Below are 20,362 nucleotides of genomic sequence, written 5' to 3'. Positions count from 1 at the left end.
GAGGCGGAGCCTGGGCTGGGAGGCCCCCAGGAGTGGCCCAGCCCAGGGACCAGGCAGGACACAGAGGGAGAGGAATGTGGGCGAAGGTTCCCGAGTCAGTTATGCTAACAGCCATACTGGAAAGAAAGGACAAGCCGGGGGCAGGGAGGTGTGGAGGGTCCCCACCAGGGCAGGGAGGGAGGGCTCATCTGGAGGTCACCAGCCATGGGCAGCTCCGGCCAGGAAGGTGGCAGGGGGTGGGCACGGCCTTGTGCTGGAGGAGGAGTGGGAAGAAGGAGAGGGCAGATGGGTGATGTGTCCTGGCTGGTTGCCTGGGAGATGCCCCCACCCAGGAGACTGTGAGCCTCTCCCTTTAGTTACTTTCTCACTGGCGCCTAGGATTCCCCACCCCACCCCCAGAATTCTGGAGAGTGCAAATTAAATAAGAGACAAAAAAAAAAGAAATGAGCAGAGGGCTTCCCTGGTGGCGCAGTGGTTGAGAGTCCGCCTGCCGATGCAGGGGACACGGGTTCGTGCCCCGGTCCGGGAAGATCCCACATGCCGCGGAGCAGCTGGGCCTGTGAGCCATGGCCGCTGAGCCTGCGCGTCTGGAGGCTGTGCTCCGCAACGGGAGAGGCCACAACAGTGAGAGGCCCGCGTACGACCAAAAAAAAAAAAGGAAAGAAAGAAATGAGCAGAGATTTCTGAATAACGATGAAAACATTCTATTGAGAGTTGATTGGGTGCAGGAGGAAGGGCTGGGGGGACCAGGATGGGAGGGGGGACCAGGATGGGAGGGGAGTCCCCCCCAGGGGACCCGTGGCTCCAGGCCCCGGAGGGTGGGGGGTCCAGGGACCTAAGGGCACCCTGAGGACGCCACTGTCTTCTCCACGGTGCTCCCCTCATGCGTGACCTGGCAGCTGACCCTGTCATAAGATCTCCACTCGCTGGCCGTCAGGGCCAGGTAGCTGCTGGCCACGTACTTGTTGTTGCTCTGTTTCAAGGGCTGGGCGGTCTCCACGCCCCTGGTGATGGTGGTGCTGCCTGCCTTCCAGGCCACCGTCACGCTGCCTGGGTAGAAGCCGTTGATGAGACACACCAGGGTGGCCTTGTTGGCCTTGAGCTCCTCAGTGGAGGGCGCGAACAGAGTGACCGAGGGTGCAGACTTGGGCTGACCTGTGTGACAGAGGAGGGGGTGTGAGATGCAGGGGCGGGTCTGGGGTTGCCCACCCCCGTCATGGCCTCTGTGAGTGTCCCCATGGTGGCCCTGCTTGCCTTCTCTGTCCCCCCTCCCACTCAGCCCCTGGACAGCAGACAGCCCCCAAGAAGCTGTTCCACATCACTCTTCCGGGTGACCCGGCCAAGCTGTCCCATGTGCAGCCTCAGTGTCCCCGTGTGTAACCAAAGCAGCTCTCCTCCCTCCTTACGATCCCTGTCGGACTTTGGAGGTGGCTGCTCCTGCTGTTGGGGTCCTTCCTGCCGGTTACCCCAAGACCAATCTGCCTCCCCAGGCCCCAAGGAGAAAGGTGGGGGTCGGTCCTTAAGCTGGGAGGGCAGAGGGGAAGCAGCCCCCAGAGAGAAAAAACTGACTTTCCCAAGACAGCCGAGGGTGGGACAGGCTGGGAAAGCTGTGAGAGCCACTTACCTAGGACGGTGAGCTGGGTCCCGCCGCCAAAGACGTACCACGGTGACTGAGACTCGGACCAAAACCCGCCAGGCCAGCACCTGGGGCCTGTCCCCCGGGGGCCAGGATGGAGCAGGGAACTGCTGGGCATGACGGGAACAGGGCTGTAGCAGGCAGGGCTGTGTCCTCAGGTTGGGGGGGGTGGGCAGCCAGCCCCCACCGCGAGGCTGGGGCACTCCTGGGTGTCCCCATGCCCAGCCCCCTGTCTGAGGAAGGAGCCACTCTCACCTTGTCACCCAGTGTGTCCCCCTAACTCTGAGGCTGTCCTGTGACCACTGAATCCTCAGTGCTGATGGTGCTGCTGAGTGCCGAGTCCCCTCGGGTGGCCATGTGGTGTGGCAGAGTGAGTCCTGAGCTGGCTTGGACCTGCCTGACCTCTTCTGGCCTCATTTTAGGGCTTCTGGGTGTTCCTTCCCCCATAATTTCCCACAGTCCAGCCAGGCAGCTTTCTTCCTGGGCCTGTGGACACCAGGTCATGTGGGGCCCCCCTGCCCTGTTATCTCCACTCACTGAGACGCAGTTCAGTTCCTCCTCTTTCATGAAGCCTTCTTGGATCTTTCAGATCATTGTCTTTCTGTCCATCTGTTTTTCCATCCATCATCCATCCATCCATCCATCATCCATCCATCCATCCATCATCTATCATCCATCCATCCGTCCATCATCCATCCATCTATCTATCAACCATCCATCCATCATCCATCCATCATCCATCCATCCATCATCCATCCATTCATCCATCATCCATCCATCCATTCATCCATCTATCATCCATCCATCCATCCATCCATCCATCATCTATCATCCATCCATCCATCTATCTATCAACCATCCATCCAACATCCATCCATCATTCATCCATCCATCATCCATCCATCCATCCATCATCCATCCATCCATCCATCCATCATTCATCCATCCATCCATCCATCCATCCATCATCCATCCATCATCCATCCATCCATCCATCAATTATCCATCCATCATCCATCCATCCATCCATCCATCATCCATCCATCCATCCATCATCTATCATCCATCTATCCATCCATTATCCATCCATCATTCATCCATCCATCATCCATCCATCCATCCATCATCCATCCATCATCCATCCATCATCATCTATCCATCATCCATCCATCCATCCATCCATCATCCATCCATCCATCCATCCATCCATCCATCATCCATCCATCATCCATCCATTCATCCATCATCCATCCATCCATTCATCCATCTATCATCTATCCATCCATCCATCCATCCATCATCCATCCATCATCCATCCATTCATCCATCATCCATCCATCCATTCATCCATCTATCATCCATCCATCCATCCATCCATCATCCATCCATCATCCATCCATTCATCCATCATCCATCCATCCATTCATCCATCTATCATCCATCCATCCATCCATCCATCCATCATCCATCCATCATCCATCCAACATCCATCCATCATTCATCCATCCATCATCCATCCATCCATCCATTCATCCACCCATCCATCCATCCATCCATCCATCCAACCAACAATGGCTCCCGAACACTTGCCTGACAAGCAGTGTTTTACATTCTGGGACATGCCAGGGCCCTTCTGGCTCTCACCCCATCTCTCCCTGAAATCTCTCAGGTGATGGACAACAGGGCCCTCATCTGGGTCAAGTCTAAGGTCCCTCTCCAGTTCCTGTTGTACCTAATGTCTCTGCAGGATGTAACATAGGGTTGGCTCCTCTTTCCAGTGACTTGGTTCTCCTTGATGTCTGTGACCCCCACTTTCTTCCTTCTTTGTTTTCCCTTTCCCCTGACCCATGCATAGCTACGGATCCCCAGACTGCCTCCCTGGGTCCTCCTTCTTTGCCATCTTCCCACAATGTGCCCACATGATGAGGCTCGAGTCCATTCCAGCTCCAAACCCTTTCCTCATCTCTACTTAAGTTGCCTACTGATCATCTCCAGCTGGTTGCCCAACAGGAAACTCTAACTCACCACTTCCACATGAGACTCACCACTTTTCTCCTATTCCAGTTCTTTTTCTGTCTTTACCTTGTCACAGGTGACCATGAGTGCTCTCACTCCCAGGCCAAAAAATTTTGTCCTTAGATTCTGCATCTAAATACTTCTTCTTAAATTTAAAACAAGGCCCAAAATAATTAAGAAACAACAGAACCACCCTCAGAGACTCCAAAGCCACAAGAAGTTCCAGGTTTTGCCTTTGCTGATTTAAATTCCCAACTCATACAAAGATGCAGCATTGAGTTGGGGCTCGTTGGATGCAAGAATCTCTGCCAGAGGATCAGACCAGTGTGCTTTCCACCTGCTAAGCTGGCCCAGTTAGCTGTGGTTGGTTTTGTGACGCAAATATAGATCTTTTGCTTTAAATTTTTAATTGTTTTAAAATTATAAGAATATTAGATATATAACACAAGTAAGCAATCTAGAAGTGCATTTAAAAAGTGCAATGAGGGCTTCCCTGGTGGCACAGTGGTTGAGAGTCTGCCTGCCGATGCAGGGGACACGGGTTCGTGCCCCGGTCAGGGAAGATCCCACATGCCGCAGAGCAGCTAGGCCTGTGAGCCATGGCCGCTGAGCCTGAGCATCCGGAGCCTGTGCTCCGCAATGGGAGAGGCCACAGCAGTGAGAGGCCCGCGTACCACAAAAAAAAAAAAAAAAAAAGTGCAATGAAAGGATACTGGGGACTTCCCTGGTGGTCCAGTGGGTAAGACTCCGCACTCCCAATGCAGGGGGTCCGGGTTCATTCCCTGGTCAGGGAACTAGATCCCACATGCATGCCGCAACTAAGAGCCCTCATGCTGCAACTAAGAAGTCTGTGTGCCACTACTAAAGATCCTGCTTGCCACAACGAAGATCCCACGTGCCAAAACTAAGACCCGGTGCAGCCAAAATTAATTAATTAATTAAAAAAAAAGGATACTAGACAGTAACTCAAAGTCTCTATTCACAGATGACATGATCTTATATACAGAGCAAATAAATTCCGCAGGTGCGTGATCAACACACTAGCAGTGAACAATTCAAAAAGCGAAATTAAGAAAACAATTCCATTTGCAATGGTATCGATTAAGAATAAATTTAACCAATGAGGTGAAAGACTGTACACTGAAAGCTGCAAGATGTTGTTCAAAGAAGTTAGAGAAGACCTAAATAAATGAAAAGATGTCCTGCGTTCATGGATTGGAAGAGTTAATATTTGAAAGAGGACAATACTAACCAAAGTGATCCACAGATCCAATGCAGTCCCCATCAAAATCTCAGTGGGTGATCATACAGAGATGGAAAAGCTGATCCTAAAATTCACATGGAATTGCAAAGGACTCCCATAGGCAAAACAGTCTTGAAAAAGAACAGGGAATTCCCTGGCGGTCCAGTGGTTAGGGCTCCATGCCTCCACTGCAGGGGATACCCTGTTCAGGGAACTAAGATCCTGCAAGCCCTGCGGTGTGGGAAAGAAAGAAAGAAAGAGAGAGAGAGAGAGAGAAAGAGAGAGGAAGGAAGGAAGAAAGGAAGAATCTCCTCAGCAAATGGTGTTGGGACAACTGGACATCCACATGCAAAAGAATGAAGTTGGACCCCTACCTCATACCATACACAAAAACTCAAAATTGATTGAAGACCTAAGTGTAAAAGCTAAAACTATCTCTTAGAATAAAGCATAGGTGTAGATCTTCATGACCTTGGATTAGGCAGCAGATTCTTAGATATGACACTAAAAGTACAAGCAATAAATGAAAGAATAGATAAGTTGGACTTCATCAAAATTCAAAACTTTTGTGCCTCCAGGTACATTATCAAGAAAGTGAAAAGACAACTCACAGAATGGAAGAAATAATTTGAAAATCATATATCTGATAAGGGTCTAGTATCCAGAATATATAAAGAAATCTTATGACTCAACAAAGCAACAAAAAGACAACTGATTTAAAAGCTGGGCAAAGGACTTGAGACATTTCCCTAAAGAAGATATAAAAATGACGGACAAGCACTTGAAAAGACCCTTAACATCATTAATAATTATAGAAGTGCAAATTAAAACCACAATGAGATACCATTTCACAGCCAGTGGGATGGATATAAAAAAAACAATAATAAAAAAAGGAAATAACGAGTGTTGGTGAGGATATGGAGAACTGTAACCCTTGTGCATTGCTGGTAGGATTGTAAAATGGTGCAGCCACTGTGGAAAACAGTTTGGCCAATCTCAAAAGTTAAACATAAAGCTACCATGTGACCCAGCAATTCCACTGTTAGGCATTTACCCAAAAGAATTGAAGACAGATACTCAGAAAAACACTTGACATGAATGTACATAACAGCACTATTTACAATAACCCAAAGGTGGAAATAGCACATTAACTAATGAACAGATAAACAAAATGTGGTATATCCATAAAATGGAATATTGGGACTTCCCTGGTGGCGCAGTGGTTAAGAATCCGCCTGTCAACGCAGGGGACACGGATTCAAGCCCTGGTCCGGGAAGATCCCACAAGCCTCGGAGCAACTAAGCCCGTGCGCCACAACTACTGAGCCCGCGCTCTAGAGCCCGTGCTCTGCAACAAGAGAAGCCAGCGCAACCCAATGAAGAGTAGCCCCCACTAGCTGCAATGAGAAGCCCGCGCAACCCAATGAAGAGTAGCCCCCACTAGCTGCAACTAAAGAAAGCCAGCACACAGCAACAAAGACCCAACGCAGCCAAAAATAAATACATAAATAAATTAAAAAACAAAAAAAGGAATATTATTTGGCCTTAAAAAGAATGACGTACTGACTCCTGCTACAACATGGATGAACCTTGAAAACATGATGCTAGGTGAAATAAGCCAGACACTAGGGTCTTATATTGTATGATTTCATTCATATGAAATACCCAGAATAGGCAGATTCATAGAGACAGAAAGCAGGTTACTGGTTGCCAGGGGCTGGGGAATTGGGGGAATGCAGAGGGACTGCTTTGGGGTTTCCTTTGGGGTGATTAATAGACTCAGGAAAAAGATAGTGGTGATGGTCGCAAAACATAGTGAACGCACTAAATGTCACCGAATTGTGTATTTTAAAATAGTTAAAATAGTGAATTTTGGGAATTCCCTGGTGGTCCACTCGTTAGGACTTGGTGCTTTCACTGCTGGGGGCCGGGTTTGATCCCTGGTCAGGGAACTAAGGTCCCACAAGCTACACGGCCAAAAAAAAACAAGTGAATTTTATTTTAAGAGGATTTTATCTCAATTTCTTAAAACACTGACAGTACCGAGTGCTGGGGAGAATACAGAGCAACTGTAACTCGTACACATTGCTTGTGTGAATGTAAAAAGTTTTAGCCACTCTGGAAAGCTGTTTGGTAGTTTTATATAAACATACACTTACCCTCTGATCAATCAAATCCTACTGCTAGGTATTTAACCAAGGAATGAAAACTCATGTTCAAACAAAGACGTGTATGCAAATGTACATACTGTCTTTATTTATCATTGCCCAAACTGGAAACAACCCAAATGTTCCTCTATTGGTGAATAGTTAATAAACTCTGATACGTTCATAGATGGAATCCTACTCAGCAATAGAAAGGAACAAACTCTAGATAAAGGGGTAATTGGATAATTGCAAAGGTGTTATACTGAACTAAAGAAGCCAGACTCATATGGTTACGTACTTGGAATATATTGAGCAATAAAAAGGAGCGAAGTGTGTACAACCAACAGTCTGGATGAACAGCCAGAAAACTATGCTGAGTAAAGAAAGTCGCTTCCAGGGCATATATCCAGAGAAAACCATAATTCGAAAAGACACATGCACCCCAATGTTCATTGCAGCACTATTTACAGTAGCCAGGACATGGAAGCAACCTAAATGTCCAACACAGAGGAATGCATAAAGAACGGTGACAAAGCGATAAAGAGGCACGGACATATATACACTACCAAACGTAAGGTAGATAGCTAGTGGGAAGCAGCCGCATAGCACAGGGAGATCAGCTCGGTGCTTTGTGACCGCCTGGAGGGCTGGGATAGGGAGGGTGGGAGGGAGGGAGACGCAAGCGGGAAGAGATATGGGAACATATGTATATATATAACTGATTCATTTTGTTGTGAAGCTGAAACCAACATACCATTGTAAAGCAATTATACTCCAATAAAGATAAAAAAAAAAAAAAAGGTGTGGTACATACATACAATGGAACATTACTCAGCCATAAAAAAGAATGAAATAATGCCATTTGCAGCAACAGGGATGGACCTAGAGATTGTCATACTGAGTGAAATAAGTCAGAGAAAGACAAATACCATATGATATCGCTTATATGTGGAATCTAAAAAAATGGTACAAATGAACCTATTTACAAAACAGAAATAGAGTCACAGATGTAGAGAACAAACATGGTTACCAAGGGGCAAATGGGGGGAGAGATAAACTGGGAGATTGGGATTGACATATACACTCTACTAAATATAAAATAAATAACTAATGATAACCTACTGTATAGCACAGGGAACTCTACTCAATACTCTGTAATGGTCTATAAGGGAAAAGAATCTAAAAAAGGGTGGACCTATATATATCTATAACTGATTCACTTTGCTGTCCACCTGAAATTAACAACACTGTAAATCAATTATACTCCAATAAAAATTTTTTAAAAAAAGAAAAAGAAAGAAAGTCGGTCCCAAACGGGTACATGCAGTATGATTCCATTTATAGAACAATCTTGAAAGGACAAAATTAGAAAAGAAGACCAAATTAGTAGTTGCCAGAGTTAGCAGGGGCTTGGGAGGGAGAGAAGTGGGTGTGGCTAGAAAGGAATCTTTGTGGCCATGGAAATGTTCTGTACCTTAACTGTGTCCATGTCAATATCCTGGTTGTGATTTTTTATTTTACAAGACATTACCCTTGGGAGAAACTAGGTGAAGGGTAGATGGGATCCCTCTGTATTATTTCTTACAGCTGCATGTGAACCTACAATTATCCCAAAATAAGAAGTTTAATTTAAAAAAAGATTACATACTGCATGATGCCGTTTATATCTCGAAAAGGCAAAACTATAGGATCAGAAAGAGATCAGTGGTTTCCATGGTTGGGGCAGAGAAAGGGATTGACTACACAGAGGGCGCAGGGAAATTTTGGTGGGGGGTGGAAGTGTTCTGTATCTTGATTGTTGTGAGGGTCACACAACTCTACAGTTTTATTAAAATTTATACAACTGCTAATACCAAAAAGGATGAATTTTACTCTGTAAATCGAAATAAAACAAAAGCAGTGTGCTAGTATGACATATTGCAACCTGTTTATAAAAATCTTTATTATGTCATTACAGTTGTCCAAAAAACCGTATCAAATGACTGTGTAATACTCCCTACCATGAATGTACCATAGTTTACTTTACCTTCCCTTATCATTGGACATTTAGGTTTCCACTTCTTCCCCAGGAACACACTTACAGTATTTAGCTGAAGTTCTGATTATATCATCAAGATAAATTTCTAGAGGTGGAATTGCTTGATTAAAAGGAATGTATGGGGCTTCCCTGGTGGCGCAGTGGTTGGGAGTCCGCCTGCTGATGCGGGGGGCGCGGGTTCGTGCCCCGGTCCGGGAGGATCCCGCGTGCTGCAGGGCGGCTGGGCCCGTGGGCCGTGGCCGCTGGGCCTGCGCGTCTGGAGCTTGTGCTCCGCGACGGGAGAGGCCGCGGCAGTGAGAGGCCCACGTACAGCAAAAATAATAATAATAATAAAAAGGAATGTATGTTTTTATGAGTCTTGGTATGTTATTCCAGAAATTGTTTGTTCCAGAAATTCAGCCTCCCGCTGACAGTCCACGACTGTGCCCGTTCCTCCCCATCAGCACTCTGATAACGTCACTTTAAATTCACTTGGGAATTTCATAGGAGATCTTGGTACCTGGTTACCGTGGACCTCCTCCCTATCCCCAAGGCACAGGCTTTGGCCAAAGCCCCTTCTCCACGTCTCTTCTCCATCCTCTAATCTGCCCTCACAGTGGTCTCTGATCTGGAGCCATTTTTCCAAAACACAAACCTGATTCTGACAGCTCCCCACTTAAATCCCTCAATGACTCCTCATGGACCCCAGTATAAAGGACTGGGTTACAAGACCCCCATGGTCTGCACCCCGCTCTCCCTGGCTCTGGATGCTCCCTGCGGGTCTGTGCACCTCAACTCTCCTCCTCAGCACCCCTTGCTCCCTTTGCCTGGAGCCCCCGCATCATGGGTCAGCGCCCTGGATCTGTGAGACCAGCTCGGGCATCCCCCCCCAACATCTTACTTCTCCTAAAATGGTCCATGGGTCTGCCCTATGCCTGGACATGACCCCCTTGGTTCGGGCCCACCCTGAGGACCCTGAGTGGTCTGTCGGGTGAGTGGATGTCCTCGGGGAAGACCAACTTCTTGCAGACCATCCCTTCTCTTGGACCATTTTTTTTTAAATACAGGACACAGCATTCTCTTAACTTGCAGCAAAAAAGCCAAGGGGGCATCCTGGCTCCTCCCTCTCCTGGTCCTCTCACCTCCTGTCTCTGTCCAGCTCTCTGTCCACTCTGCCCATGACAACACCCACCTCCCTGAGGCCTCTCTAGTTCTGATTTCCCGCCCCCTCCCACCCACCCAACTCCAGTCACATTTCCTTGCAAACATTCCCCAGGACCCCCCAGATGAAGTCTATCCTCCGGGGACAGGTCCTCCACATCTGGGCCTGGCCGCCCCTCTAGCCTCTTCTCAGACCCACGTGCCGCAGCCCTGTGGACCCCCGGGCGCTTCCTGAGGGTTCTGTGCCTGTGCTGCCTTGCCCAGGTGGACCCCTTGACCTGAACTCCAACCCCAGTGGGGCCCCCTCTGTCCTGCAGGCAGCGCGCTGCATGTGGTGCTTGTCGCCGGGCCCCTCTTCCCTGGACCTTGAGCTGGGGCCTGACCTGATGGAGGTCCGTCTCTCCTCGTGTTCTCCTGGATCCTGCCCTGGCTGTGCAGTCCCTACCGGACGCTGCGGTGCCGGCCCTGACCTGACACTCACAGACACCCACCCACCTCCATGGCTGTGCTGCTGGTGCCGCAGACTCCACTCCTCCTGTCCCAGACCTTCACCACCGCGGCCCCAGCATCCCTGGGGCAGGCGTCAGGCTGCAAGGCCCTCATCCAACTAGGACCCCTCACTTTGCAGAGGGGGAAACTGAGGCTCAGAGAGGCGGACTTGTCAGCCGGGTCTGTTTAGGGGATAGGGATGGGGACAGCTGGAGGCTTGGGCGTTGGAGTCAGAACCAGCTGTGTGACCTTGGGCAGTTGCCTCACCTCTCTGGGCCTCTATCCCTGTAAATTGGGGGTGACAGAGGGACCTGCCTTGTGGGGCCACTGAGAGGGAGGTTCTGCCCCTAAATGGTCAGTGCCCACGATGAATGTGCTGCTGTGTCACTGATCATCACAAATGGTCCCAGATGCTCAGCAGTTTGTCCAGGGACCTCCCACCACAAGCAGAGAGGAGGGGGTTGGGGTCACACAGCAGCAGCAGGGGCAGACTGCGGCCCCCACGGACCCTCGCCCAGGCCTCTCTCACGGAGGTGCCTGCACCCTGGTGGGCTTGGTCTCCCAGGGACCAGTCGCAGGAGGTGGTCCTTGGCTGGGGGACCCGGGGACACCAGGGAAGGTCCCCTCACCACACAGCCTCAGCCAGAGCTTGCGCCCTGGTGCTCCAGGGACCAGAGCCTGCCCAGCCAGGGGAAGGGCGAGGAGGTGGCTCACCAGCTAAGAGGAGCCCCAGGGATCCCAGGATGACAGCAGCCACTGCCCCCTCCTGCCCCTGCCTCCCTGTTCCTGCTCTACCCTGAGGACCAGAGCGAGGTGGGCGAGGCACTAATCTTGGGTACAGAATGTAAGGGGCACCAAAAAACTCAGTAATTCAGATAAATATTTTAATACAATATAAAAAAATAAAAATTAACGCAAACAAATGCACACTGGACAAAATGTCAACCCTTCAAATAAAGCCACCGTCTGCCCAGGCCCCTCCTCTCCAGCTGATGCTCCCTTCTCGCCCCTCTCCCCTCACCCGCTCTCTGTCCCCACTCCCAGTTCTGCCTGCAGGAACCCTCATGTCCCCCCATGATTCCCTCGGCCCCTTACCTGTGCCACAGGCTCCAAGGGCTGCTTCCTGCCGGGGTTTCCTTGCGGGGGGCCGTGCTCTGCGGTGCTGGCGTCGGGGGCAGCAGGCCATGGGCGCCCACGGCCAGGCCCAGCACTATTAGAGGCCAGTTGTGCCTGGGGACACAGCTCTGACCCCTGCGGGCCTCACAGCCCAACTGGCCTGTCCTGGGCCTCATGTGCCCTCAGGTCAAAGGCACCTCTGGCCGATCCGCTGGCGTGGGCTCCCTGGAGGGGTGTCGGCAGGTGCCCCCGGCTCCCCTCTCTGGCAGTAGCCGTCCCGGTGCGTCCTGGCCCACATGGCCCTGGCCTCTGCTTGGGCCTTCTCTGTCCCTGCCCCCAGCACCCGGCCCCCTCCAGGGCCCATGGCCGTTGCTCCTGGGGGCCTCTCCCAAGAGGGGCACCCGCCAACTGCTCTGCTGTGGTCGGAATCCAGGGCTCAACCGCCTCACACTGCAGCCCCTGCCGGCCCCACCCCTGGGACCCTGGGTGGGACACATCTGCTCCTGCCCTAGTTCCCAAGGGCGCCTGTGTAGCATCTCCCTGGGGCCTGGAGAGGCCCAGGAAGGCGGCCGAGTGCCAGCGGAAGAGGAGCAGCCGAGGCCTGAGTTCAGCAGGGTGAGGCTGGGGCTTCTCTTCTGACCAGCCTTGGGCGGGGGTGGTGAGAGGGGAGGAAACAGGTGCAGGTTTAGCAAGAAGCCGGTTTCAAGTCAGGGAATCGTGATTTCATTATAAAATGGTGTGTTTAATGAACTGTGTTCAACACCTCATGGTCTCACTCCCCCCGCCCCGTCGTGTCTCACACACAAACACACACACACGCTCATAGATTTTATCCAGAGGTCACCACCACGAGCAGAGTGTCTGGTGCACAGTGGGGACTTCTGTGAGGCTCCCCTTTCCCTCTCCCGTCCAGGGGAGCCTGCCTGCCTCCCCAACATCTGGATGCATCATTGCCCAGGGACCCTGTGCTTTGGGGTGGGGTGGGCGGTGGGCAGAAAAGAGGCACTGAGCCCACCTTGGGTAGCGAGGGCCTGGCTCTATGCTGGTGCTGCCAGCAGTGATGCCTCAGGTATATTATACATAACATAAAATTTACCATTTTAGCCACTGTTAAGTGTACAATTCAGTGGCATTAAGTCCCTTCTCATGGTTGTGCAACCACCATCCACATCCAGAACTTTCACACCTTCCCAAACTGACACTCTGTCCCCATTAAACACGATCTTCCCATCCGCCTCCCCAGCCCCTGGGAATCACCTTTCTGCTTTTTTTTTTTTTTTTGCCATCCTACACAGCCTACGAGATCTTAGTTCCCCGACTGGGGATCGAACCTGAACTCCCTGCAGTGCAAGCAGACTCTTAACCACTGGACCACCAGGGAATTCCCCACCACCATTCTGCTTTCTGTCTCTATGATTTTGACCCCTCTAGGGACTAAGTGGAATCAGACGGGATTTGTACTTTCAACGTACTTTTTAAACTGGGAAGTGCTCCACGCACAACACAGATGGAGGATGACTATAATTATATTTCTTATTATCATCATGGGGAGCTGGCCCATCTGGTGTGGCTTGGGAAAACCATCAGCCATCAAAAAACAAACGAATCCCTGATGCTATCCAACTGCCACTTTTCAAATTTTGTGTTGCAACTCCCAGAGGTTGTGGAACCAATTCAGTCAGGTGCAGCCAGAGTCCTGCAACAGTGAGGTCATCCAGAGCAGACGGAGAACAGAGGACGTCCACGTGAGGGGGGGGCAGCTGGTTCGTGGGGTCCTGCCTCAGTTATCCGAAAACATAGAAACACACTGGATAGTGATGGGAAATGCATTTCTTACTGGGGCCTTTGATAGAAAAACCTTTGGAAAACGCAGTCCTGGTCCAGTTGTGTGTAGGAGATGGAGCTCCTTGTCAAATCTGCCCTTGCACATCAAGTTTGTGTTTGAACTTGAGTTCAAGTTCAAACTGGATGGAGTTCGTGTTTGAAACCACTCTTTGCTTCAGGTCCTGATGGTTTGTCCATCTCTGTGAGGTTCTCCCCAGGGGCCCCCAGAGTGAATTTCATGGATGCCACGTGCCCTAGTGGAGTTGGGCCATTCCAGACATCCTGTTGGCATCTGTCCTACCGTGGTCATGGGATGCGTAGCAGACAGACTGATTTCCCCATATCACGGGGAGTTCAAGAAGGCCACCGTGAGGTCAGACTCCGTGGACCGATGTGACTTTGCTTAGATCCTCATGTCCCACACACGCTGACCGGGCATCCCCGAGGCCAGGTACTGCATCCCAAGACCTCACGGTCCTTGGGAAGATGGGCCAGCACTGAACGGTAACTGGGTGTGGGTGCCCTGACACGTGACATGGGGTATAGGGGAGTCCCTGGGAGGCCCTGATCCAGTCCAGCTTCTCCCCATTGTGGTGCTTGGCCCACTCCAGCCTCATACCTGGGTTCCTTGTACCTTGGGGCCTGGGGTGGGGTTCCTGCCAGGGTCCAGGCTGAATCTGCTCCCTCCCCGCACCCCTGTGTGGGTGTGACACTCACCCACTGCCCGGGGCCCAGAAGCTGCGGTTCCCCCGAGGATAGCCCCAGGTCTCGGGGAGAAGAAGGGGCTGTCCCTGAATTCAGTGACCCCAGCTACTCCCCATAACCTGCCCTGCACCTGCTGTTGCTACAAACCACATCCTCCTGTGGTGGCCATGGTTGGAAATCCGGGTCTGGCTGGTCCCTGGAGACCCTCGGGGGATAGGCAGGGCCTTCCCAGCTGGTGCAGCTGCAGCTCTGGTCTCCTGGGCCTGTCCCCACCCCGTCCCTGGACCGAGAATGGCCGAGGGCTGGATTCAGGCCGAGCCAGAGAGGTCTGGGTCCAGATGTCCTGCTCAGCAGACCCCCTGCTCAGGGTCCCTGGCTCCTCTGTGCCCCGCCCCCACCCGTCTCCCCTGGAGCAGAGGAGTGTGTCATGTCCAGTCACTTCTGCCCTGCTCCCGTGTCAGAGGGCACCCCCTGCCTCCTCCTGGTCAGCCCCCTGCCCATTCTCCATCCCACAGTCCCCAGAGACTCCTCCTGTGGCCACCAGGATTCCTCTCTCCCAAGTCGTCTCCAGAGCAGACACGTGGGTCCATCTTCTCCAAGTCCCAGGTGTGAACGTTCTAGAAAATTCCAGGTTCTTGGGATCACTAGATCTGCTGTATGACTCCCAAGCCCTTCTCTGGGGGTGGTCTCCGCTACTGTGGAAGGTTGAAAACATTCTCCAAAGCCCAGAGGTCTGGAGGTTTCATTCGATGTGAGAGTGACACTGTAGTCACCCTTGTTTATTTAAGGCCAGTGTGAGAGTTAATTTTATGTGTCAACTTGGCTGGGCCACAGTGCCCAGATATTTGGTCAAGCATTATTCTGGATGTTTCTGTGAGGGTTTATTTGGATGAGATTGACACTGAAATCAGTGGATTAACATGAAATTGATGCTTTGAGTAAAGCAGATTACCTCCCTAATATGGGTGGGCCTCACCCAATCATCTGAAGGCCTGAGGAGAACAAAGACTGACCTCCCCAGAGCTAGAAGGAATTTTGCAGCAGATGGATTCACTGCCCCTTTTCCCTGGGTCTCCAGCCTGCCGGTCCATCCTGCAGATTTTGGACTCACATCTCCACAACCATGTAAGCAATTCCTTAAAATAAATCTCTATTTATAGACACACACATCCTGCTGGTTCCGTTTCTCTAGAGAACCCTGGCTCACACAGCTCACCCCATGGTTGGTCATTATGATTCCTGTTTCCCAGACGAGGACACTGGAAGTTAGGGCCTTGTTTAGGTGCAGTGATGTGACTTTGGGTGGAGAAGGAGTAGAACCTTCTTGGTCCAGGGTGGAGGTGGCAGGGGAGGAGTGGGCGTGGACTGTGAGCACCAGGCCGGGGTGGCTGGGGGGGGGCAGTTTCGTGCCTTGAGTCCCCGTCTGTCACGTCACCATGAGTCACGGCTCCCACTGCCATGGTAGATGGCACTGTAATAGCCTCGGCCTCGGCCCAGTCCCCGCTGATGATCAGGATGGCTGTGTTCCCTGAATGGAGCCAGAGAATTGGTCAGGGATCCCTGAGGGCCGGTTGCTATTGTCATAGATGAACAACACAGGGGCCTGGCCCGGCTTCTGCTGGTACCAAGATGCATGTTTATGCATGACGTTACCTCCTGAGCAGGTGATCCTGACCTTGTTCCGGGGGCTATTGACACTGAGGGTGGCTGGGTCAGTTCATAGGAGGCCGTGGAGCCTGTAAGAGAGGAGGAGAGGGGACTTCCCTGGTGGTCCAGTGGCTAAGACTCTGCGCTCCCCATGCAGGGGGCCAGAGTTTGATCCCTGGTCAGGGAACTAGATTTCACACGCCACAACTAAGGAGCCCACATGCTGCAACTAAGACCCGGTGCATCTTAGTTAAATAAATAAATATTTTTTAAAATGAGAGAGAGAGAGGAGGGGAGAGGGGACTTGAAGATGAAGGCCCATTCGCAGGGGCTCCCACCCTCAGGCTGATCCTGTAGCAGCTGCTGGGGGGGGGGGGGGGGGCGGGCCGTGCGCAGCACCTGTGCAGAGAGTGAGGAGGGGAGCAGGAGAGGGGTCCAGTCCATGGTGGAGATGCCCCGAGCTCTGTCTTCTGCACCTGGAGCTGGGCAGGACCTCCCAGACCCTCTCATTGTGGCTCATGCAAACCTGACCCCTCCTGTCTTTGCTGTGGCTCCCTGTGCATCTGAGGCGCTGGTCCCAGTTAGGGGCGCGGCCATCTCGCTGGGCTCCCCACACCCCGCAGGGGTTCTCCCTCTGCCCTCCTGCCTCAGGGAAGGCTGGCTCTGCCTTTGGGTCTGAGATGTGGTAAGGGCCCCAGAACTGGCCCCATACGTGCCTCCCGCCGTGGGCGCCCCCTTCAGGCGGCTCAGAGCAGAAACAGGAGCAGAGCCCCCTCCTTCCTGTTGCTCTCCGATGCCTGCAGCACTGCCGCCTGGCCCTGGTCACACCTCCCAGGGAACATTCATCCCTTTTATGGAGGGTCGTTTGCATTTCAGGCATCTCTCAGGCCTGGGTCTACACAGATTCACAAGAAACAAATCAGTAGTCCCACTCATCCAGTAGTCCTTGCGGCAGGCGGTTTTGACGGAGAGAGAGGTGCTGCTGGCAGCGCCATATCCCTGTTTCCCTGGGCGGCAAAGCTCAGAGTGAGGGGTGGTCCGTGGGATTGAGGAAACCAAGGCCGCAGCAATAGCCCCTCCAGGGAGAGGCCTCCAGTTTCCGTCGGGAGAGGGCTGAGAAAGTGGACGCGGGGTGTGGGGCGTGGGGCTGCCAGGAGGGCAGCTGCAATCCGGGAGTCAGGGCTGCGAAGCCACAGCTGGAGGGTGGTCGAAATGTCCAAACATCCGGGTCTGAGTGGGAGGGAAGGGCCTGCGCTTCTGAGCCAGAAGGAGCCAGAGGTCAACCGTGGGAGGTGAGCGTGCTCTGTGCGTACAGGCACACCTGTTACGTTGCTTCTGGTTTCCAGGTGCTCCTGAGAAGCATCTCCAGAGCATCACCTGCTTGCCCACATGGGTGAGAGTGCCTTAGTGAGGTTGAACCAGATGACAAGGGCGCAGGAAGTGCTCTGAGACTTTCACGTGCGTGGAACCACCAGGGATCTTGTGAAAATGCGAGTTCAGACTCAGCAGGTCTGGGGTGACCGGGAGACATGGCATTTTTTACAAGCTCCCGGGTGATGCTGCCGCTGCCAGCCTGTGGACCCACATGGCGTAACGGGGTGTAAAGGGCACTCTGCACTGCCCCCTGGCGGCCTTGGTCGCGGTGTCTGCACTTGTCCAGTGGGTGATGGAGGCCGTCGGTGGTCACCGCGGCCGGAGGGGCGATTCCCAGGGACAGCTCTGACGTCCGCTGAACTGAAGCTGAGGTTGAATTGGATTGTCGGAGGGTAGAACCCCGGGAAGCCGCGTTTCTGGGTCAAGGACGTACCGATGAGATGCAGGAAATGAGAGAAGGGTTCGGGTTTGAGGGGCTTTTGCAGACTCCCCAGGTGGACGGCAGTCACTGGAAGTGGAGGGAGGGAGAGGAGCGGTCGTGGTCGGCCTGTGAGGACGACCACCCTCCCAGCACCACCTCCTTCAGCTGCAGTCCAAATAGTCCTGCGGAGGAGAACCCTGCTCCCAACTCCCGGCCTCCGGCACCATTATGCCTTGAGGGCATGAAACAGAGCTTTAACTTTATTTATTTTTTATTTTTATTTCTTTAATTTTGAGAGAGTGGTGTAAGGTGGGTACTGTTATCCTGAACTTATCCTTAATTTTTCTTCTTTTGGGTGAGTAAACTATTTGGGATCCTGGCTTAGTAACTACCAGTATCACATGGAGGATTTCAAAATTTTCACATTCTTGTGCTCTTTCTCCATTTAGGGTGTAATAATAATTGTCCTTTTAAGGAAGATGTGATGTGTGTGTGTATATATATACATATACACACAAGAGAATATTACTCAGCCATAAAAAGGAATGAAATAATTCCATTTGCAGCAACATGGATGGACCTAGAGAATATCATACTAAGTGAAGTCAGACAGAGAAAGATAAATATCATATGATATCACTTACATGTGGAATCTAAAAAAACCCAACACAGGTGGGCTTGTATACAAAACAGAAACAGACTCAGGAGCAGAAACATCGAGAGCAGACTTAACGTTTATCAAGGGAGAAATGTTGGGGGGAGTGATAAATTGAGAGTTTGGTATTGACGTATACACACTGCTGTTTGTAGAATAGATGATCCATGTGGACCTACTGTATAGCACAGGGAAATCTACTCAGTATTCTGCAATAACCTAAATGGGAAAAGAATCTGAAAAAGAATGGATATATGTATATGTATAACTGAATCATTTGGCTGTACACCTGAAGCTGACACAACACTGTGAATCAATTATACTCCAATATAAAATAAAAATTAAATTAATAAAAAATGAATGGGAAAATTTTTTTAAAAGAAAACAACAACAACAATAATAAAGATCCACACGCCAAAAAAAAAAAAAAATCATCATCCTTTAGAGAATTAGCTGGAGTGAAGGTACCTTGGCACAAATTTTTTAAAGACAAACGTAAATGGACTGTTTTTGACACATTGTCATGTTCCTGGTTAGACACCAATTTGAATGGGCTTGTGCTGCCCAAAGACAGAACAACTTACCATAATTGCAATGGATTTAAACACCTCAAATATCTTGTGCCCACGAGCCTGGAAGATGCTGGCACACTGACTTGTGATTTCTATGACTGGTAAATAAAGGGAAAAAAGATCAAACATTTATCCTGCCTTTACTATGTGAACAGTCCCTTGGGTGCCTAAATCATTGAGGAGGGGACGTTTTCTTCATAGTTTTGCTAGAATGAAAATATCCTCGTTTTACATCCCGTCGTGAATGAATGAATTTGGTCATTGGGCGTGCATCACAAAATTTTTGTGATGCAACTTAGAATAAGACACAAGGGCCCTTCATACCCTAAAGGGCGTCTCAGTGTTAATCCCACCCCCCTCTTTATGTGGGGCCACTTGCCCCAGCTCATCGTGACAATCCCATCACAACCACACCGGCCTCTGTGTGCACAGAGAGCCCTTGCATTTTCACTCTGTCTGACTGGCACGTTCCATCCCCCAAGACCCCTGGGCCTTCCTCAGATCCTCTCCACTGAGGATTTGGAGGTCTAACCCAGGTCAGAATTTCAGGCCTCTGGTCTTCAGTACCGCTGGTGACATGTCCAAGCCTGCTGGGTTCTGTGTTTCTGGGTCAGACTTGGGAGCAGCGTCAAGCATTTCTGTGCACAGACCACAGCTCTCAGCATCCCTGCACCCCTGTTCTGTATCACAGTCAGGAACCCTGCTGTGATACTTGGGGGTGGGGAAGCTCTTTGGGTACCAGGCAGCAAATCCCAACAATCTGGGCACCCCACCCTTTCCAACATCTCTCACCTCCATTAACAATTCAGAAAGTTTCCCAAATGTTCCCTTCCCTGCATTGACGTTTTTCAATCTTTTCCTTCCACATCACTCCTGATTACTGGATATGATCACTGGATTTGCAAGTTTTCCCTTCTTAGGGAATCGCAATGACCCCAGCTGTCTAATGGGGTCCCGGAATGATGAAGTCTTTGGGACCCAAGAATTCATTCAGTCGTGCATTCGTCTATACATCCATTTACTCAACTCTGTTATCAGTGTATATCAGACCCAGAAAATGAGATGAAGAGGTCCTTCCCACTGAGAATTTACGGATTAGTAGAGGAGAGAGACTTGCAAACTAAGTTCAGAGCTGCGCAGCAGGTGCTAAATATAGTTAGGAAAACACGATGTTTGCACATCGCAGGAAGTTATTAACTGCATAAAGAGGTCAAGGAAGTCTTGCACAAGGAGTGACAGTGGAGACAACTGCGGACCCCAGAGTCAGTGCAGCCAGCTGGGGGTCATGGCAAAGGGACAGGAAGTCCACTGGCAAGTAGATGGCTTGGACAGAGGTTTG

The 20,362-nt window shown here is 51.0% G+C and overlaps 1 protein-coding gene across 1 annotated transcript; it reads right to left on the bottom strand.

Moving 5' to 3' along the window:
- Positions 1–710: 710 nt before the first annotated feature.
- On the bottom strand, positions 711–12,260 carry LOC137203587 (immunoglobulin lambda-like polypeptide 5). Its single transcript, XM_067700033.1, has 3 exons — positions 11,805–12,260; positions 1,625–1,743; positions 711–1,155 (listed from the first exon to the last, which is right to left on the bottom strand). The coding sequence occupies exons 1-3, from the start codon at positions 11,999–12,001 to the stop codon at positions 836–838; spliced, it is 636 nt and encodes a 211-aa protein (XP_067556134.1). The 5' UTR covers positions 12,002–12,260; the 3' UTR covers positions 711–835.
- Between the last annotated feature and the right edge of the window lie 8,102 nt (positions 12,261–20,362).

The sequence above is a fragment of the Pseudorca crassidens genome, chromosome 12 (assembly GCF_039906515.1).
Source record: "Pseudorca crassidens isolate mPseCra1 chromosome 12, mPseCra1.hap1, whole genome shotgun sequence".
Taxonomy (NCBI): Eukaryota; Metazoa; Chordata; class Mammalia; order Artiodactyla; family Delphinidae; genus Pseudorca; species Pseudorca crassidens.
This window is presented reverse-complemented; position numbering and strand designations above follow the sequence as displayed.

Bases quoted from the DNA above. Each gene is read 5' to 3' on its own strand.
- LOC137203587 (XM_067700033.1), bottom strand. From the start codon at position 12,001: ATGAGGCCCAGGACAGGCCAGTTGGGCTGTGAGGCCCGCAGGGGTCAG. The intron at 1,744-11,804 runs GTAAGGGGCCGA...CATGCCCAGCAG, and splicing joins CCTTGGAGCCTGTGGCACAG to TTCCCTGCTCCATCCTGGCC. The intron at 1,156-1,624 runs GTAAGTGGCTCT...TCTGTCACACAG, and splicing joins GACCCAGCTCACCGTCCTAG to GTCAGCCCAAGTCTGCACCC.